The sequence below is a fragment of the Ptychodera flava genome, chromosome 2 (genome assembly GCF_041260155.1).
Source record: "Ptychodera flava strain L36383 chromosome 2, AS_Pfla_20210202, whole genome shotgun sequence".
Classification (NCBI taxonomy): Eukaryota; Metazoa; Hemichordata; class Enteropneusta; family Ptychoderidae; genus Ptychodera; species Ptychodera flava.
The window spans coordinates 29,957,068-29,974,681 of NC_091929.1; the positions used below are offsets into that span (position 1 = coordinate 29,957,068).

Sequence of the window (17,614 nt, forward strand, 5' to 3'; positions counted from 1 at the left end):
CTACATGGAAATAGAGGTGAACACAGAGAAAAGATGTTCAAGGCCAGGAAACTGTTTTTAATTTTCTTATTTAAGACTCATCGATTATTGTTAAGTCATTTTCAAATATGTAAAGATAATAAAAAAAAGAGAAATTAATATTTATACTGCATTTGTCTTCATTTTCCTCTGTCTAGCTTCAATGGCAGCCCTGGAGTTGGCAATAGCTGACGTGACAGACAGTACAATGGATGTGATATGGGGAGAGGGCATTGGAGACTTCACCCAGTACTTCATCTTCTACCAGCCAGCCGAGAGTTCCATCAATACATTTTCTGTTGCCAAGGACGATGAGCGAGAGATCGCCATGACAGGTTTGACAGCTGGCACTAGGTACACCGTCTTCCTACAGCAGACTGGTGTGGACACGGATTCCACCAGTACCACCCAGTACACAAGTAAGTGTTGACAGCATTAAAGTCACAGCATCTCTAGCAATGCCATCCTCCGTTAAAGCCATAGTGTCTGCATTAATGTCGTATTCCATTGAAGCCATAGTGTTTCCATTAGAGTCATGGTGTCTCCAGTAATGTTGTATTCAATTAAAACTATTGTGTCTCCATCAATGCCATATTCCATTACAGCCACAGTGTCTCCATTAATGCCTTATACCATTAGAGTCATAGTGTATCCATTAATGCCTTATACCATTAGAGTCATAGTGTATCCATTAATGCCTTATACCATTAGAGTCACAGTATCTCCATTAATGCTGTATTCAATTAAAGCCATAGTGTCTCCATAAATGCCATATTTCGTTAAAGCCATAGTGTCTCCATTAATGCCATATTTCGTTAAAGCCATAGTGTCTCCATTACAGCAATTGTGTCTTTATCAATGCTATGTCTCTTTTACAGAGGGGCATGCCACTAAGTTTTCTTTCACTGTTTCACTGACAGTGAACTACTCAGAAGACTATAAGGGTTAAATCTTTAATAATATAAACAATTTGTAGGGAATTCTTTGTTAAACAAGAGACTCTAAAAACTTCTCAGACTTCATGAGATCTGTGAAAATTCACAGTACTGAGAAAATTCACAGTATTGCTTTCACTTTAACATTGGTTTGAAGGCTTTCTTGGTTTGGGATAGATTGAATTGTCCAGAATTTTGTTTTAGACATGAGAATGTTTCATGAAATTTTATAACACCAATTTTCACCACAATATGTCAGAAAGCATTTTGAGCAAAATGAAACAACTGGAAAAGACAATTATATAAGCTGACTAGTGTAGCGCTACAATCATAAAGTGATAAAGCAGAAGATTTTCTCTTACACTCAATCCAACACTGACAATAATAAGTCACCAAATTTCTGGAAATATACCCAGGTTTATCATATTCGTACTTCACTTAATTTTAACATGCGTTTCTTTCGTTCAGAACCAAATACTCCAGGCAATATTAACCAAGCATCGGCTGACAAGACAGAGATCTCCATCAATTGGGCAGCAGCTTTTGGTAACGTCGATGGCTATGAGATCTGTTACTACCCAGCTGACGGTGTGGCTTCCCCATTCACCGTTGATGGCGTTAGCGCCACCATAACCGATCTCGTCACCGACAAGGACTATGTCATCAGCGTCGCAGCGTACGTCGGAACAGGAAGCGAGCGTGTGTACAGTGAATGGAAGACCGCGACACTGGCTACATGTGAGTGTTCTAGTATATTTCAAAAGAATATGCAAATTTCATGAATATGTCTGTTACTTTATCGGTGTAATTCTAGCAGTTCCCAAGGTAATCCCATAGGAAATGATAAATTTGTTGGTATTCTGGTGTGTGATCATTCTAAGGATAACATTGTTGAGAGACTAAACTTCCTGTTACCGGGTTCTCTATCATTGCGGCTTACAGCGCTTGGCAATCCTGGCGACATCATCGTCACCGATTATACGGATACCAGTATTTCCATTAGCTGGGTGGCATTCACTGGAACTGACACAGGCTACACTGTGCAAATTACACCTACCAGTCATCCAATTTATCAAACATACAATGTCGATGCCAACACCCTGGAGTATGACATCACTGGACTGACACCCGGCGAGGAATACAGAGTGATTGTCAGAGCTAACCCAAGCAGTGCAGATAATTCAGTCGTTCAGAGAACAAGTGAGTGTTGTTTTTTTTACCAAACCTGAGTTTGTATTTAAGATACTATGACATTTTTCAATTGGAACCTCTTCAAATGTGTGATTTCAACAAACCCATTCGGGGAAAAAAAAGTCAAATTTTTGTGATTCCGTGTGATACATTTGCACAATCATCATTTGGACATTCTTATTTAGTTGATTTACTAAAAAATATTACAGCCTCCCCATTTCCCTACACATATGTCAAGAATGACCATTGAAAACAATGCAGTTGGGCTAAGCCATGATGTTGGTAGGGATCAAGCTTCAGAAAGTTTGTCAAATCTTACATGTTGGTCTTTTAGAAAAGACTTTCTAAATTCATCCCTGGTATTGAATAATACAAATGTCCTTCCGCCAAATTACTTTTCATCATCAATGCCTACTAAGTCATATTATATTATTTTGTACCTTGATATGCACTGTACCACATTCCAGTGTGTTGTGCCTGGAACATTGAAAATTGCACTCTTAAAAAAAATTCTGGATCAACTACGGTAAACCAAGAATCCGCAAACCCTAATGTTATACTGAACATAGACACACTGATACATGTCTCAAATACATGAAGATCAGGCGAAGATTCTAAATACCTTTGATCAGTTTGTTTTGGCAAAGTACTGTAACAAGCATTTCTGTCTTTTTTCAACTAGAACCAAGTCAGCCTGGAGCATTGGTAGTGGAGAGTTTCGACTACCGGTCAGCATCGTTGAGATGGTCACCTCCGACCAATACTAGATTTGATGTCTATGAATTGACCTACACCCCTAATGATGGCGTCCCGTCGTCTCCGATCACCATCGCCAAGGGCGACCCGCTGTCGCTAGAGATCACGTCTCTACATCACAGTACCCAGTATTTCTTTGAGATAGTGACCGTAGTGGGAACAGGCGACTCACTGCAAAGAAGTGAAGCCAGCCTGGCTACCGTAGTCACAAGTAAGTTTACCCGATAATTATATGGTATACCGATAAATAATGATTAGAATCTTTTAGGGGGAAGTAAAACTATTCCCGTTCACCACTTTCTTGAAAACAAATGAATTCTTTCAAATAAGTTAACTTTTCAGATTATGTCTTTTAAATAATTAGATATTGACTCCATCTCTTTGTGTATTCAAACAAAATACTTGTGTAACTGTATCAATCAAGCATACTTCATGCCATAAGTACAATTGAGCAGTACTTTGGCAGAAATGTCAGTTGAGACATTAGTGGCGTGTTAATGATTGTACACGCTGTGACGATGGCATTGACTCTGTCATTATAAACAATGTGAGTGTCACTGTTAACACTGTTTACAGTGATATTACTATGTTTTTGTCAACAAAGTGGTTGTCAATGTAAACACTATTTTCAATTATATTTGCAGTGTCGTTTTAAACACTGTTGGTGATCATGTGAACTCTGTTTATAACTGCTATTGTAAACTGTGTAGTTATCAATGTTGATACTGTTAACAATGATGTTGTCAGTGCCATTGTAGACAGTTAAATTGTTAATGTAAACAGTTAACAGTAGCATTTACATCAATTTGCCATTGTAAACAGTATAGTTTTCCAATGTAAACACTGTTTAGAATGGCACTTACATTGCCAGTGTAAACAGTGTAGTTTTCAATGTAAACACTGTTTGCACATTTTTATTGCCAGTGTAAACAGTGTAATTTTCAATGTTAACACTGTTTACAATGGCATTTACATCACCAATGTAAACAGTACAGTTTTCAGTGTAAACACTGTTAACAATGGCATTTACATTGTAAACAGTATAGTTTTCAATATAAACACTGTTTACAATGGCATTACATAACTAATGTAAACAGTATAGTTTTCAGTGTAAACACTGTTAACAATGGCATTTACATCGTAAACATTATAGTTTTCAATGTAAACACTGTTTACGATGGCATTTACATTGCCATTGTAAGCAGTGTAGTTTTCAATGTAAACACTGTAAACAGTGTAGTTTTCAAGGTAAACCATGTTTACAACGGCATATACAATGGCATTTACAATGCCATTGTAAACAGTACAGCTTGCAATCGGTAAACCTAAATACATTTGCAAAGTATTGTTGCAGTACAATGATACCAATCATACGATACAATTCACAGGCACTGCTGAACCAGGCACAATCACAGTCGAAGAAGTTCTGACGACAAGTATCAGGATCTCCTGGGTGGCCCATGAGGGAACCATCACCAGCTACACAGTGTCGTACAGAGCAACGGGAACGGCTGCCACCATTGATAGAACCATCAGCGCATCACAGTTGGAGTACACATTCACCAGTCTGATCCCTGGTGTTTTGTTTGATCTTATCGTAACAGCCAATGGCCCGTCATCAGTCAATTCTGTCGTCCAGAGGACAAGTAAGTTTTACTGTATAACTGCTGTGCACCATCAGGAATCAGCATAGTTAGTGGCAACAAGCATATCTAGGAAACATACTGAAGTGATGTTGTGCTCAGGGAAGCTACACAATATGCTGATTACAGCAAACATATTTCGGAAACTGTGCACTACAATAATGAGTTAATGCTGAGTTTCTTGTAAAAGTATCCATCGTAACCATTGACGATGACGGGTTTGGGTCAAACCATTGTGGCGAAAGGGTTTACAGAGTGTTCATTACTGATTAGATTTTACCACAAATAATGCTGAAGTGATGAACTTGGTGATCTGGAAGCAAGAGTAAGTGTTGACCAGCAGATTTGTCAAAACCATAAACCCTTGGTGAGTCTTTGTGGTAACAATGCTGCCTGCTTATGAATGCAATACTGAACCCTGTACTGGGCTATATTTCTATTTCATGACAGAACACATATCATATAACAACTCTGATATCCACATCGTCATTTTTTATACCCAGATCCTGTGGCACCGACTGGACTCACAGTGGCTCAGTTCACCACCAACACAATATCAGTTGTGTGGACACCTGTCTCAAACGGCATCTTTGACTCGTATGAGGTTTACTACAAAGAGCTGCCGGGTGGTACCTCTGTGTATGTGACCAGCGTACCACGCAGTGCCTCATCCACGGTGTCCGTCACTGGTCTGTCACCCGATGTGGAATATGAAATCTCAATAAGTACAAAGAGTGCAGACTTGAGCAGTGATGCAGCAACAATTACACAGAGAACAAGTGAGATATAATCCTTATCTTAAACAGCATTATTGTTTGAAAGGGAACCAATAGACATATTATTCACATTGTCCCCATTTAAATGACACCCAGATCCACATTTGATATGCACGAGTCAAATAGCCAACTCTTGGAGATGTGACTGTGTTTAGATACACAGTATCACAAATCACAACCAGGATATAACCATTGTGTCTATTCTGTTTTAAATATTTGACTTAATATCTGTGATCTCTGAAGCAGAGTGGTCGCTAGAGTTTTCTTTAGTGCAAAGTATCATATATCACAATAATTATGCCATTGCCATCATATTGATGTCATTTTATTACATTTGCATATTGTTGTCCATTTGATTATATTTGCATATTGATGTCCATTTGATAATATTTGCATATTGATGTCCATTGAGTATATTTGCATATTAATGTCCATTTGATAATATTTGCACATTAATATCTATTGGATTATATTTGCATAGTTATGTCCATTGGACTTTATTTGCATATTGATGTCCATTTGACTATATATGCATATTTAGGCAAATGCCTGAACTGTGACAATATATTCAAAAAATTACACTCACTGGCAACAGCATGTCTTGCTTATTTTAACTTGCAGTATTTCTGCGATTTCCTTTGCAAATTCACTCAAATAGATATCTCAAACTTTTTATCTGCAACAATACCAGTAAGATGAACAAATATTGGTCAATGCATGTCAGTGATTATCTTGTCTTTTTTCATGTTACCATGGTACGAATTTGAAATGACACTTTTGAATGAATTTGCATATTCACAGAGGCCAACGCCCCAGCGGCTGGAGCTGTGACTGTTGTTAGCCACACCTCATCCGAGATCCTGATCACCTGGGAGGTGCCACCATCTGGTGATCCGTTTGACAACTACGAATTGGAGTACACCCCACCAGATGGTGATCAAGATGCTACCCTAACCCTAGCCAATAACGTTGCCTCTCAGCTCTACACTGGCCTCAGACCAGGTGTACTGTATACATTCAATGTGTACACCAAGGTTGATGCCCTGAGGAGCAATCCTTCATCTGCAACCCAGAGAACAGGTAAGAAACGTGAATGAAGCATTTCAAAAAGTTACATGCTGCACCACGATGCAAAGAAATTATCTGTGGCACAAGCAAAATTTTGATGGCTGACGAAAAGAATTTTCCAGTTCTCCAAATACACAACAAGGTTTCCAGAAAGGCACACTGCTAGCTAGATTGCAGGACAACACTGGTCTAGGGACAAGCAAACAGAAACTCCATATCGATTTGCTAACCTGAAGATTTCTTTATACTGATCAGACTGACCTATATGAAAACCTCAGTAACATATGTTAAGATGTCCAAGAAAACATTATTCCATGATCATGTTTTCTCTCCTTTCAGTTCCCACCGCCCCTGGTGCAGTCAGTATAGACACTGTTGGCACAGTTGCAATTGAGATCAGTTGGGAGCACGCCACAGGCACCTTCGACAACTACCAGATCACGTACACACCAGCTGGTGGTGTACCATCCAGTCCGATTTTAGTCTCCAGCTCGACAAACTCCTACACACTACTTGGTCTCACCCCTGGCACAGTTTATAACATTGACGTTGTCACCGTCAGCGGCAGTGAAAGAAGTACAGTAAGCAGTATCGAGCAAGCCACAAGTATGTCAATTCTCTTTATAGTTAACAGTCAGATTCTGATATTACCATTCGCCCAGGTTATGGCAAGACAATAGTTTTTATCCTTGATATGTTTTGCACATTCTGTGCTTACCAGCCAAGTCAACAAAAAGTCAAAAATTAGTAATGTAGTTGGTGCGCAATTCCATGCACTTTGAATCGTTTGTGACTTCATTCACCATCACACACAGTTTCTTGACAACTCTTATGAAATACAAAACAACCAGTCTTTGTTCATATGAACCACTTTTTAAAGGTATGTCGGTGTTGCTTAGACCTAGAACACATCACTGTGAAAAATACAGAATGATTAGCTTTCATTTTGAGCCTCAGTGAACAAGAAAAGCACCTGTAATATACCTCTGAGAAGGTTCAACTGCGGCAATGTGAACTGTAGTGTGCAACATACATGTTTTGCTCATTAGGCAGAATGAAAATGTTTAGTTGCCAATTTGTGAAACTTGAAAAAAAATGTTACCATGCTCTCACTATTATTTTCATTGACTGGTAAACCTTCCACAGTGCTGTGATAGATTGCTCTCATATCATGTTTTGTTCCAATGTTTCAGGAGGTCAAATGCCAGGCAGTATCTCTGTCCTCTCCTATTCTACCAATGTCATCAGGATCTCATGGGTGGAAGCGGTTGGCCAGTTTGACAACTACGTCGTGACTTACAGCCCAGCTGATGGTTCCCGAGCAGCGGAAACCATCCTGTCCAAGACAGCCTTGGAATTGGAATTCCGCGGTTTGACACCCGGACAGGAGTATACTTTTGGTGTTTCCACAAAGATCGGCGCACTGCAGAGTCCTCCATCAAGCAAGACGCAAAGAACCCGTGAGTTTTTCATATCTGCTTCTTCACCTTGAAATACCCCTTGTTGATGTAAGCATACTTGCATGAAGTATGAGAATGCAACTTTTTTATAAATCAGATTCACATTAAAATGATGTTGATTTTAATTGTGTTCGTTGCCATGTAACTGGACATTAATATTTGCATATATAATTACTTTAGGAAGAAATCTAAAGGTCGTTTACGCCTCCAAAATGTACGACAAAAACTTTCACTCAAACAATTCTCCTTCAAAATTAAGTATAAAAATCAACAATTAGTGTGCGAATTTTGATACTGGAGAAACAATTAGCCCAATATTTTACCATTATTTGAAATTCAAAAAGGCTGCCATCCCTGTGTTATCTCTATCAGGGAAAATAAAAGTTCTGATTTTCACAAAACTAAGCCAGAAATAGCTTTATTTACTCCACAAGTTTTAAGGAGCTCTCACAAGTGGTGGACCCAAATAATATTGTAAAATTTTGAGTCTGAATATCTGTCGCTGAGTCGCATTCTATCTTAAGATTGGTATTGACATGTCATTTCAGCCAATCCATCTCATACAAAAAACAAGATGTACGTACACAGTAGATAAGTTGTCCTGTGACATTCTTAGTTTTTTTTCTCTTGACAGAATTTCTTCATTATTTGCCAATGGTGATTTTTAAGATCTTCATTTAGGGCCACATAGCACACTGTTCCGAAAGTGGTATGCTTTCAACACCATATCTGAGTGCTAACTGAACAAAGACTTGAAAGGATCATACAGAAAAACTTCAAATCAAAACTTTTATTCTTTTAACTGTTGATAAAATAATCGGCAGTAATGTATCTCAAAAGATCACAATGGATTCCATTTGAATTCGGTTTGGTTTTTTTTTTTTTCAGAACCAATGCCAGTGCAGTCAGTCTCAATCACCGACACAAACACAACATTACTGGAACTGGAGTGGGTGGCACCAGCCACTGGAATCCTGGACAGTTATGAGATCAAGTACAGTCCAGTGGGGCTGCTGCCGTCACCAATCATAGTGGCTGAAGGGCAACTGAGCTACACACTCACTGGGCTGCTCCCTGACACCAGCTATACAGTGGAGATTGTAACAATGAGTGGAAGCGAGAGGAGCAGTGCTCAAGCGAGAGTTGAACGAACCGGTAAGAGCTGCTGTCGTTGTTATCTGAGAAAGTTTCACCAATAAGATTTCATGTCCATCCGTCCTCCAGTGTGCCAGATAATTGCTAAAAAATCCACTATGTTCATGTTCCTTGTACCTTGCTGGTCTCACGATCATCAAAGATGTTATTCCAGATGGACATCAGTTTTGGATGGATAACAGTTTGAACATGAATGTGAATATGTAATACCTACAAATCAAATCGATCAGTAGATGACACTTGTCCTAGTATCTATCATACCCCTTGGTGGGCAGAACTATTACCTCACAAAATTCCAACAGTAAGCTCATTACTTTTCCATTTTTTGATGCATGAAGATAAACAGGACCCATTATAGTATTTATAGTATGTCTGCATAGAACAATCTCTCTACTAAACACGTTTTCATAATAATATGATATATTGCATTAAAAAGATTGACTAGAATTGGCCTTTGATCTGTAGGTCAATAAAAATAATACTGACCTACCAATGGCTCGCATATGACAAGGCCATTTCTTGCATCCATGTATGTCTTCCATACTGTATGGTCAAGATTTGTCAACATCTTAATATTTATCAAGGTGTGCACAAGGAAAATTGCCAGAATTAGTCACAAATTCAGGAAAAACATCAAGCATTGAGAAGTTTGTAAATAATTGTCAAGGATACAGGCAATTAATGTACTGTATGTGATTTGTTGATTAATCTCCAGATGCTATCAGTGGATTGGATCTGTATTTCACGGATGTCCAGACGGATCGTATGACAGTCAGATGGAACCCACCCACTGAAGCGTTTGCGTCATACCGAGTCACGTACAGTCCGCTCGGTTCTACCGCCGACACGTCAACCTTTAACCCCGGTGAAACAGAGTTACAATTGACCGGCCTGACAGGCGGCAGGCTCTACACTGTCGTTGTCAGTGCATTGGACGCCCAGGGCGCCCTCGTTGGACAGGCAGTGCAGAAACAGCAGAGAACACGTAAGTTGCAGTCGACTGCAGTATCTGTTAACAATCTGTTTGAATGAAAGTGTCGTTTAATCCATCTATTTTTCAGTGCAAAATTTTGACCAACTTGAGCTGTAGCTTCAGTGTACAGAAATCTAATTGAAATATATTATCATAATTTATTCACAGAAATGTTATTGAAATATATAATCATAATCAGAGTTATTCAAATTCAAATTTTATTCACAGTACCCAATCCACCAGAGGCTATTACGATTGCAAGTTACAGCAGTAACTCCATATCAGTTAGCTGGAGACAACCCAGCGTGGGTGATCACGATGGTTACGATGTCTTCTACTCGCCCGGTGACGGTAACTCTGACGCTGTCACTCACATCCAACAGTCCGTCACCACGTACACTATCTCTGGTCTGACACCTGGAAGAGAGTATTTCATTTCAGTTGTAACGACCAGCGATACCATGAAGAGTAGACGAGTTAGCGAAACACAGATAACAAGTAAGAAAACTCATATTATAAAAAAACGATCACAATACTTTATTGTGACTAGAAGACCGTATAACATAATTTTCCAGCGTGTTCTATACTTCTTCCCATAATCTTTTACGTATGTATGAATATGCAAATGTCATTATGATTTTTTTGATATTTTTCAGATCAGACTGTGGGAATTCTTTCCAGAGATTATTAACTTTTAGTTTTATACATTGATTACTCAAAGTCAATTATGATTCTTTTAGATATAAGTATCTAATCATTAATAATTTCAGAGTTTAATGGTGTTAATCAAATTGTACAGATTTGAAAAAAAATTTTGCACAGTTCCGACTAACATCTGTACTTTGTATTTTATTTAACTAGAACCAAGCTCAGTGGCAGCCATCAATGTTGTGGAAGTCACATCGGACACGATTGCCTACACATGGAATGCTGCAGTCGGTGATTATGACGGTTACAACATTGAGTATGGCAGAGTCGGAGACACACCTACCTCTCAAAGGTTTGAATTGAACGATGCCAGGGTCCTTTCTCTGTCCTCCTTGTTGCCAGGGACAACGTATCAACTCAGCATCGTCACCACAAGCGGAACAGAGGAGAGTGATGCCACAACTGAAGAAGTTACTACAAGTAAGTCTATTGTCTACACACCTGTTCAAGGTACAACGCGCCTTGGGGACAGATAGTCAGACTCTCAAATTTCTACAATTCTTTTCTGATCTACCACTGGTTGGGGCTCATTTTAAAGCTCTTGGAGAAACAAAAACTTTCACTGGCTTAGTTTTTCGAAAATCCAAAATTTAATTTTCCCCATAGAGTTAACCCAGGAATGGCGGCCATTTTGAATTTCAAATATCGCAAAATGTTTGGTAATTTGTTTCACTAGTTTCAAAGTTTGCACAGTGACCCCCAATTTTATTGTTGATTTGATAAGAGAATGGTTGAAAATTTCATTCTGGAAAGTTTGAGCAAATGTTTGAGTCTTTCACTTTCAAGGCTCATACTGCATTAAACACATCAAACTCACAACTAAGAGAGCTTTAACAAATGATTTATGACAGATGAACCTTTAATCGCGACTCCAATTTGCAAAATTTACTGCATTGTGGCTAGGCAATAATTTTTATTTTTTTCTGCATTGTTTTAGATCCACTTCCAGCTTCTGATCTCACTGTGTCTGATTATGATGGTACCTCCGTCACTCTGACCTGGACACAGCCTCCATCAACAGCGTTCGATGAATACAAGTTGTCATGGACACCGGCGAACACCAATGGGGACACAGAGTTGACAGTTCCCAAATCTGACACACAGGTGATATTGCAACAGTTGACGCCCGGTGAAGAATACACTGTGACATTGGTCACTAAGAGGTTATCTGCATTGAGTCAGTCCATCACAGCTACACAGAGGACAAGTGAGTGACCAAAATTAACCTGCTCACCCCCATTCCCTGTAAATAAGTCCATAATCACCATTAATAACAATGGCTATGGGCCAAACCATTGTTGGTGAGAGGGTTAAGATTCAATTACTTGCAGACACTTTTGAATTCTTGTTATATGTCGACATGCATACAAACAGTTTACAGCTGCAAGCAAGAAATATGTATCTTGTAAGAAATTTCTTGAATTTTAGTCCTAAACTTGAGTGTCTCATGAAAAAAAATGTAATGAGATAATAAACACAATCATTATTTTTTTTTCATGTTTAGGAATATTAAAGCCTATATATGATATTTGAACTGTATATCTGACCTGGCATTCGGGAATTTACAGAACAAATTTATGTTTTGTTTCCCACGTTACTCTACACATCCCCCATCTCCACCCACCCATATACTTGTACTGGCAAAATAACAATATGAAGGAAATCAGCTTTATTGACCTAGGGTGGTTGAAACTGTGAAGTGAAAACGTTCACTCATATGTACTATATTTTATGTATTTTTTCTGTGCAGCCCCGACGCCGCCTGGTGCAATAACAATCAATTCAGCTACCACTGATAGTCTCACAGTGTCCTGGGTGGCAGCCCAGAATACCTTTGATTCATATGAAGTGACGTACACGCCCACTGGTACCACATCATCACCTAGTGAAGTCAGCAGATCTACTACACAGCTAACTCTAGAGGGCCTAACCGCTGGCCAGAGTTACTCCATCACTATCAAGACCAAGTCCGGTGACGAAATGAGCTCAGAAGTCACTGCTGCAGATAACACAGGTTTGTAGTGATTTGAAATGAAAATCTTGACACACAACAGCTGAAAACTTGTTCATAGTTATGATGAATTCTGTTATCAAAGGAAAAGTTAGCAAGTATTCCCGATGGGAAATTTTGATACAAAAGCAGCTTATTTGCATAACAAGAGAAGTAATTGTTCTCAAAAATCAAAGGGTCAAGGGTCAGCACTTCTGACAGAATAAGACAAAAATGTTTTGGAGGCTGTCTTAATTTTCAATTTTCTGACAATATCCTGAATAATTTTTTTCTAAAAATGAGCAATATGACAGTTGCATGTCTATACTGCATTTATAAATTTCCCTATTTTCAAAATGACAGACTGTATCGTAATTCATATGAATTACAGGGGATAAAATGCACTTCTGTTTCCAACATATTTATTTGTGTCATGTTAACAAATTCCTTTTATGATTACAAATCCAGTTCCGGATGTTCCTGGTGATATTACCGTCGATGAAAGCAGACCGACGTACATTGAATTGTCGTTTGGCGCCGCTGATGGCATCGTTGATGAGTATAAACTGACTTACACCCCGACAAATGGAGACATTGAGTCACCTAAGGTGATTGATGCCGATGACAGGAACCTCATTCTCACCGGCCTGTCTCCGGATACAGAATATACCGTCAGGGTTTCATCCAAGGCTGGAAACCGTGAGAGCCCATACAAGGAAATCACAGTCTCTACTCGTAAGTAATTGGCATTTCATGATGGGTGATCTGTGTAAAGTTTGTGCAAAGATCTGTGTGTGAACTACTAGAAGTGTGTAATCTCATGTACAATTCAAGTATTATCTATGTATTTTCAACCAGTAGTTTTAACCATGGGTAATCCATGTACAGTTTTTGTATGGTTTATGTGCGATCTGTGTATGGTCACTCACCAGCTTTTACTATAGGTAATCCATGTACAGTTTTTGTATGGTTTATATATGATCTATATATGGTCAATCACCAGTTTTTACCATGGGTAATCCATGTATGGTTTATGTATGGTTTATGTATGATCTGTGTATGGTTAGTCACCAGTTTAACTAAGGGTAATCCTTGTACAGTTTATGTATGGTTTATGTGCAAATGAAATATGTGACATAGAATCTATGTATACTTAACCCCATCCACAGAATATTGCATGCAAATACTGTGAAACATACAACATTAGGACTGTAGTAAGAGACGACAATGAGGTCAAACCTTCCGATTGATGGATTTTTGTCTCAAATGTAAATTTCAGCTGATGAACCAGTTGAGCTGGTCTTAGAAGTCAGTAGCTACACATCCAACACTATCACCATCGGATGGACCAGACCAACGGGATCCTTCACTCATTACCACATCACCATTGAGCCGTCCGATGGTTTGCCTGTTTCACCCGTCATCCTGACCGACTCCAGGACGTCTCAGGTGTTCACCGATTTAACACCTGGTGAAGAGTACGTCATTACAGTACAGACTGCTATTGGTGGCACACTGACCAATGACGCCACAGACGTTGTTACACAGAGACTCAGTGAGTTAAAGTTCTGATGATGAATTAGCGTTCATTAATTTTAATCTGTTCACCCCAATATCCTGTGAACAGGTCCACTCTCACCATTGATAACAATGGGTATGGACCAAACCACTGTAGTGAAATGGGTGATTTTAACAGCTTTTAATAAATTTGAACATAGAAGAAGGCATTATTTTTAAAAAAAGCATGTCTTGGCTTCTTTCTGTGCAAGTCATGGTAACATCAATATTAATGAATTTCTCCAATTTCATAGAAATTTCTCATCAGAATTAACATATTCAGGATAATTCATAAAAATGTACATATTCTTTTAAAATACAATAAAATGTGTTGATTTTATTGATATTATGTAAATGATACACTACTTTAATTCAAAACACTAAAAATCTTAACAATGAGACAGTTAAAGGTATACAGTCACCTGTAACCTAATTATGCCCATATATGGTCAAAGGGGCGTTCCTTGGTATTCAAAATGCCCATGTGAGGGCGCTGATTTTAAAAAGTGGCCACCCGCTTAAAATCTGTGATTGGTTAGATTTTCTCTTTCCATGGTAACTGTGGCAGATTGGAACAGGTGACAGTATACCTTTAAAATGCATACATACCTATTAAAACACAGAGTTTGATTTGATCAGTGATGCTAGAATTAATTTTACTCCTCAGACTTAGATTTATGGTCAATCTTTGAATTCGTTGATGAGGCATCAGTTTTGGCAAATATTGCTGTATAATTATGGTGCTGTTCGTTTGGTCATACAAATATTCATTTTTCAAAACTGACCCAAAAATATGAATATTTTTCATCATTACAGAACCAGCTGCACCTGACCGCATCATCATCAACTCGGCGGACGTCACCGAAAACCGCATCCAGGTCTCATGGCAGCCGTCAGGCGGCATCGTTACGCTGTACGAAATCACGTATAGCCCCGAGAACGGCCATGCCGCGTCCCCCAGCAATGTACCGGGCACTCAGACGTCATTTGCACTTACTGGTCTCACTCCTGCAACCCAATACACCATTACCATCAAGGCAATCTCTCACGCAGAGAGCAGTCAACCCAGACAAACGACTAGATACACAAGTAAGTGTTTTGCATAATGTTGTCCAAACAAAAAACCAAAAAAATGAATCGGGCTGATTTCTACTTATAGCTCATCTGTATTTTTGCCAAAGTTTGGAAAGTTATGTAAACACAAAGGGAACCCCTGTAACGTGATCTCTTCTATAATTGTATTGATATTCAAGATGTAGGAAACCCCAATAATATGGCTCAAGAACCCCCTGAAAATTTATAAGGGTAATGGCACTATAAAGAGCCCTTGGATTATTTCTGTTGCACCCTTGCAGAATTGTGTTGATATACTGAACAGAATGCCAGGAACTTGACTTAGGAACCCCTGTTAAATTTACCTCTCTTAACAAAAATACTGCACATTTTCATAAAATAGTTTATGATTCTTTTCAAATGTGGACTACTAGTATATTTTTCAATTGTAAAGATTCGCTTTGACAAAAAATCTTTGACAAAATTTTAAGATTTGTCGGACAGAAAACTTTTTCCAGCAAAAGGATAGTTTGGTTGTGTTGTGAGTTTGCAATCATTTTTTCCCTTTTTATTTCTTAACACAGAACCAGGCTCGCCATCCGGGTTAACCATCGATAGCTCTGACAGTACATCAGTGGGTATTTCATGGAACGCGCCGAGTGGAGTGGTCATCGATAAATACGTCGTGACTATCACCCCAGCTCGTGATGATGGCACGACGACGTTTGACGTGGCAGAATCCGCTGGTTCGTTCAGCATTCCTGACCTAACACCGGGCAGACAGTACAGCATCGAAATTCAGACGGTTTCCGTCGTGGATGGCAGTGAAGTTCTCAGTGATCCTGTCACAGTAACACAGAGAATGGGTAAGTTTGGAATATTGTGAACATAAATCTCGATTTATGTGTTCGTTTGTGCATCTTGAACTTAAGGAGTTGATTGAAATTTTTCCCAGCTTTTGTACCTTGTTTTATGAATAAGTAAGTCACATTTACAACAAAACCCTTTAATTAGTTCCAGAGACCAGCTCTGGAACTGTTAGTTTTTGCTCACTTTCCTTCTTTCTTTCTTTCTTTCTTTCTCTATTTCCGGTATTACTATCATAGAACATGCTATACACAAATTTTACCTTAATTACCCAGAATGCATTGCGACACGCTTATGACGTCATCGCTCAGCTCGGACGGGTTTTACGGGCATTTCTTGTGTGCTTATTTATTTATTTTTTATTCTGCATTGCTCGACTATCATATTGCGTTCAGCTATTAATAATTCTAGCTTTCTTTCGCTTTGTTTTTTGTTGCTTTTTGATTTTATTTTTCTCTAAATACTCGCCGTACGTGGCGCTATACTGTTTCGCCCGAATGTAACAATGGCGGCGCATAAGATGGCTTCGCTCGCATAGAGAATGAAAATTAGGCTTTCCCTAAGTTTACAAGCGCGGCTGGGTACATCGTGTACCTTTGCGAGGTGGGTGTGCTCGAAAACGAAGGTCAATGCAAAATTTGGATTCAAAATCGGCTGTTTTGGCGGAGAAACTGCCCGCCGTATTTCTGAGGAGCCACCAGCGGTTTTTCCTATACCAGTCTGCGAGGCCGTTTAACGCCGATAACACACAGCCCTGTCACCGCACCGGCGCCGGCATGCGTTGGCTGCACGTTAAAGCAGCTCAACTTTCCAAGATCAAACGGTCAGTATCTCGTGAAAACAGCGACATTGCAATGAAAATTGTTTAGTCTGTGCTTTTAATCAAATGAAAATGCATGTGGCCTCGGTTTTCAATTTCAGCGACCTAGGTCCGATGTTTCCTCTCGTCTGATCATCGTCGTAAACCATGCGCCTCTTTACGGCAACAACTCAGCGCTACCCGTCAAGCGATTGATTTTTGCGTAGGTCAGCGAAGCGAAAATTATTGCTCTGGCTCACGAGAATGTCGTCTGATAAACATTTCCGTGCGTTGTCGCCCCCGTATGTATCTGTTGCGTTTTTACCGTACATGTAGGCATTTGTAATCTGTGGACTGCTTGCTTTAGTTGTATATGGTGTTTACTGCTAGCAGCCCTAACTGTGTACGTGCTTGATTATTAAAATCCAAAGCACTCTTTCATTCTGCACCTATCTTTGTCACACATTCTCTTGTTTCTTCCGCTGCTCTGGTCTCTGGAACTTCGCTTTTGCTTGCAAATGCTTTCTAGTTTGTAAATAGGTTTCTAGTGGTGATATCAATAACCAAATCAAATTTGGCATCATTTTTAGTGAAAAATCTCTCACGTCTGGTAGAAGACTAACAGTATCTCTGGAACAAGACAGCCAACAGATGACAAAATCACT

At 39.2% G+C, this 17,614-nt stretch overlaps 1 protein-coding gene across 3 annotated transcripts in view; it reads left to right on the forward strand.

Annotated features, from left to right (window-relative positions):
• LOC139118676 (receptor-type tyrosine-protein phosphatase beta-like) overlaps window positions 1-17,614 on the forward strand; it is a 47,254-nt gene that overhangs the window by 14,367 nt on the left and 15,273 nt on the right. For all 3 annotated transcript variants that reach the window (XM_070682098.1, XM_070682106.1, XM_070682111.1), the window contains 19 exons: window positions 177-437; window positions 1,422-1,691; window positions 1,896-2,153; window positions 2,827-3,111; window positions 4,289-4,546; window positions 5,047-5,322; window positions 6,121-6,399; window positions 6,727-6,993; window positions 7,581-7,847; window positions 8,736-9,002; window positions 9,718-9,987; window positions 10,204-10,473; window positions 10,837-11,103; window positions 11,621-11,890; window positions 12,434-12,697; window positions 13,142-13,408; window positions 13,953-14,228; window positions 15,047-15,319; window positions 15,868-16,149. In XM_070682098.1, coding sequence (XP_070538199.1) covers window positions 177-437; window positions 1,422-1,691; window positions 1,896-2,153; window positions 2,827-3,111; window positions 4,289-4,546; window positions 5,047-5,322; window positions 6,121-6,399; window positions 6,727-6,993; window positions 7,581-7,847; window positions 8,736-9,002; window positions 9,718-9,987; window positions 10,204-10,473; window positions 10,837-11,103; window positions 11,621-11,890; window positions 12,434-12,697; window positions 13,142-13,408; window positions 13,953-14,228; window positions 15,047-15,319; window positions 15,868-16,149 — 5,127 coding nt within the window. The remainder of the gene's footprint in view (window positions 1-176; window positions 438-1,421; window positions 1,692-1,895; window positions 2,154-2,826; window positions 3,112-4,288; window positions 4,547-5,046; window positions 5,323-6,120; window positions 6,400-6,726; window positions 6,994-7,580; window positions 7,848-8,735; window positions 9,003-9,717; window positions 9,988-10,203; window positions 10,474-10,836; window positions 11,104-11,620; window positions 11,891-12,433; window positions 12,698-13,141; window positions 13,409-13,952; window positions 14,229-15,046; window positions 15,320-15,867; window positions 16,150-17,614) is intronic.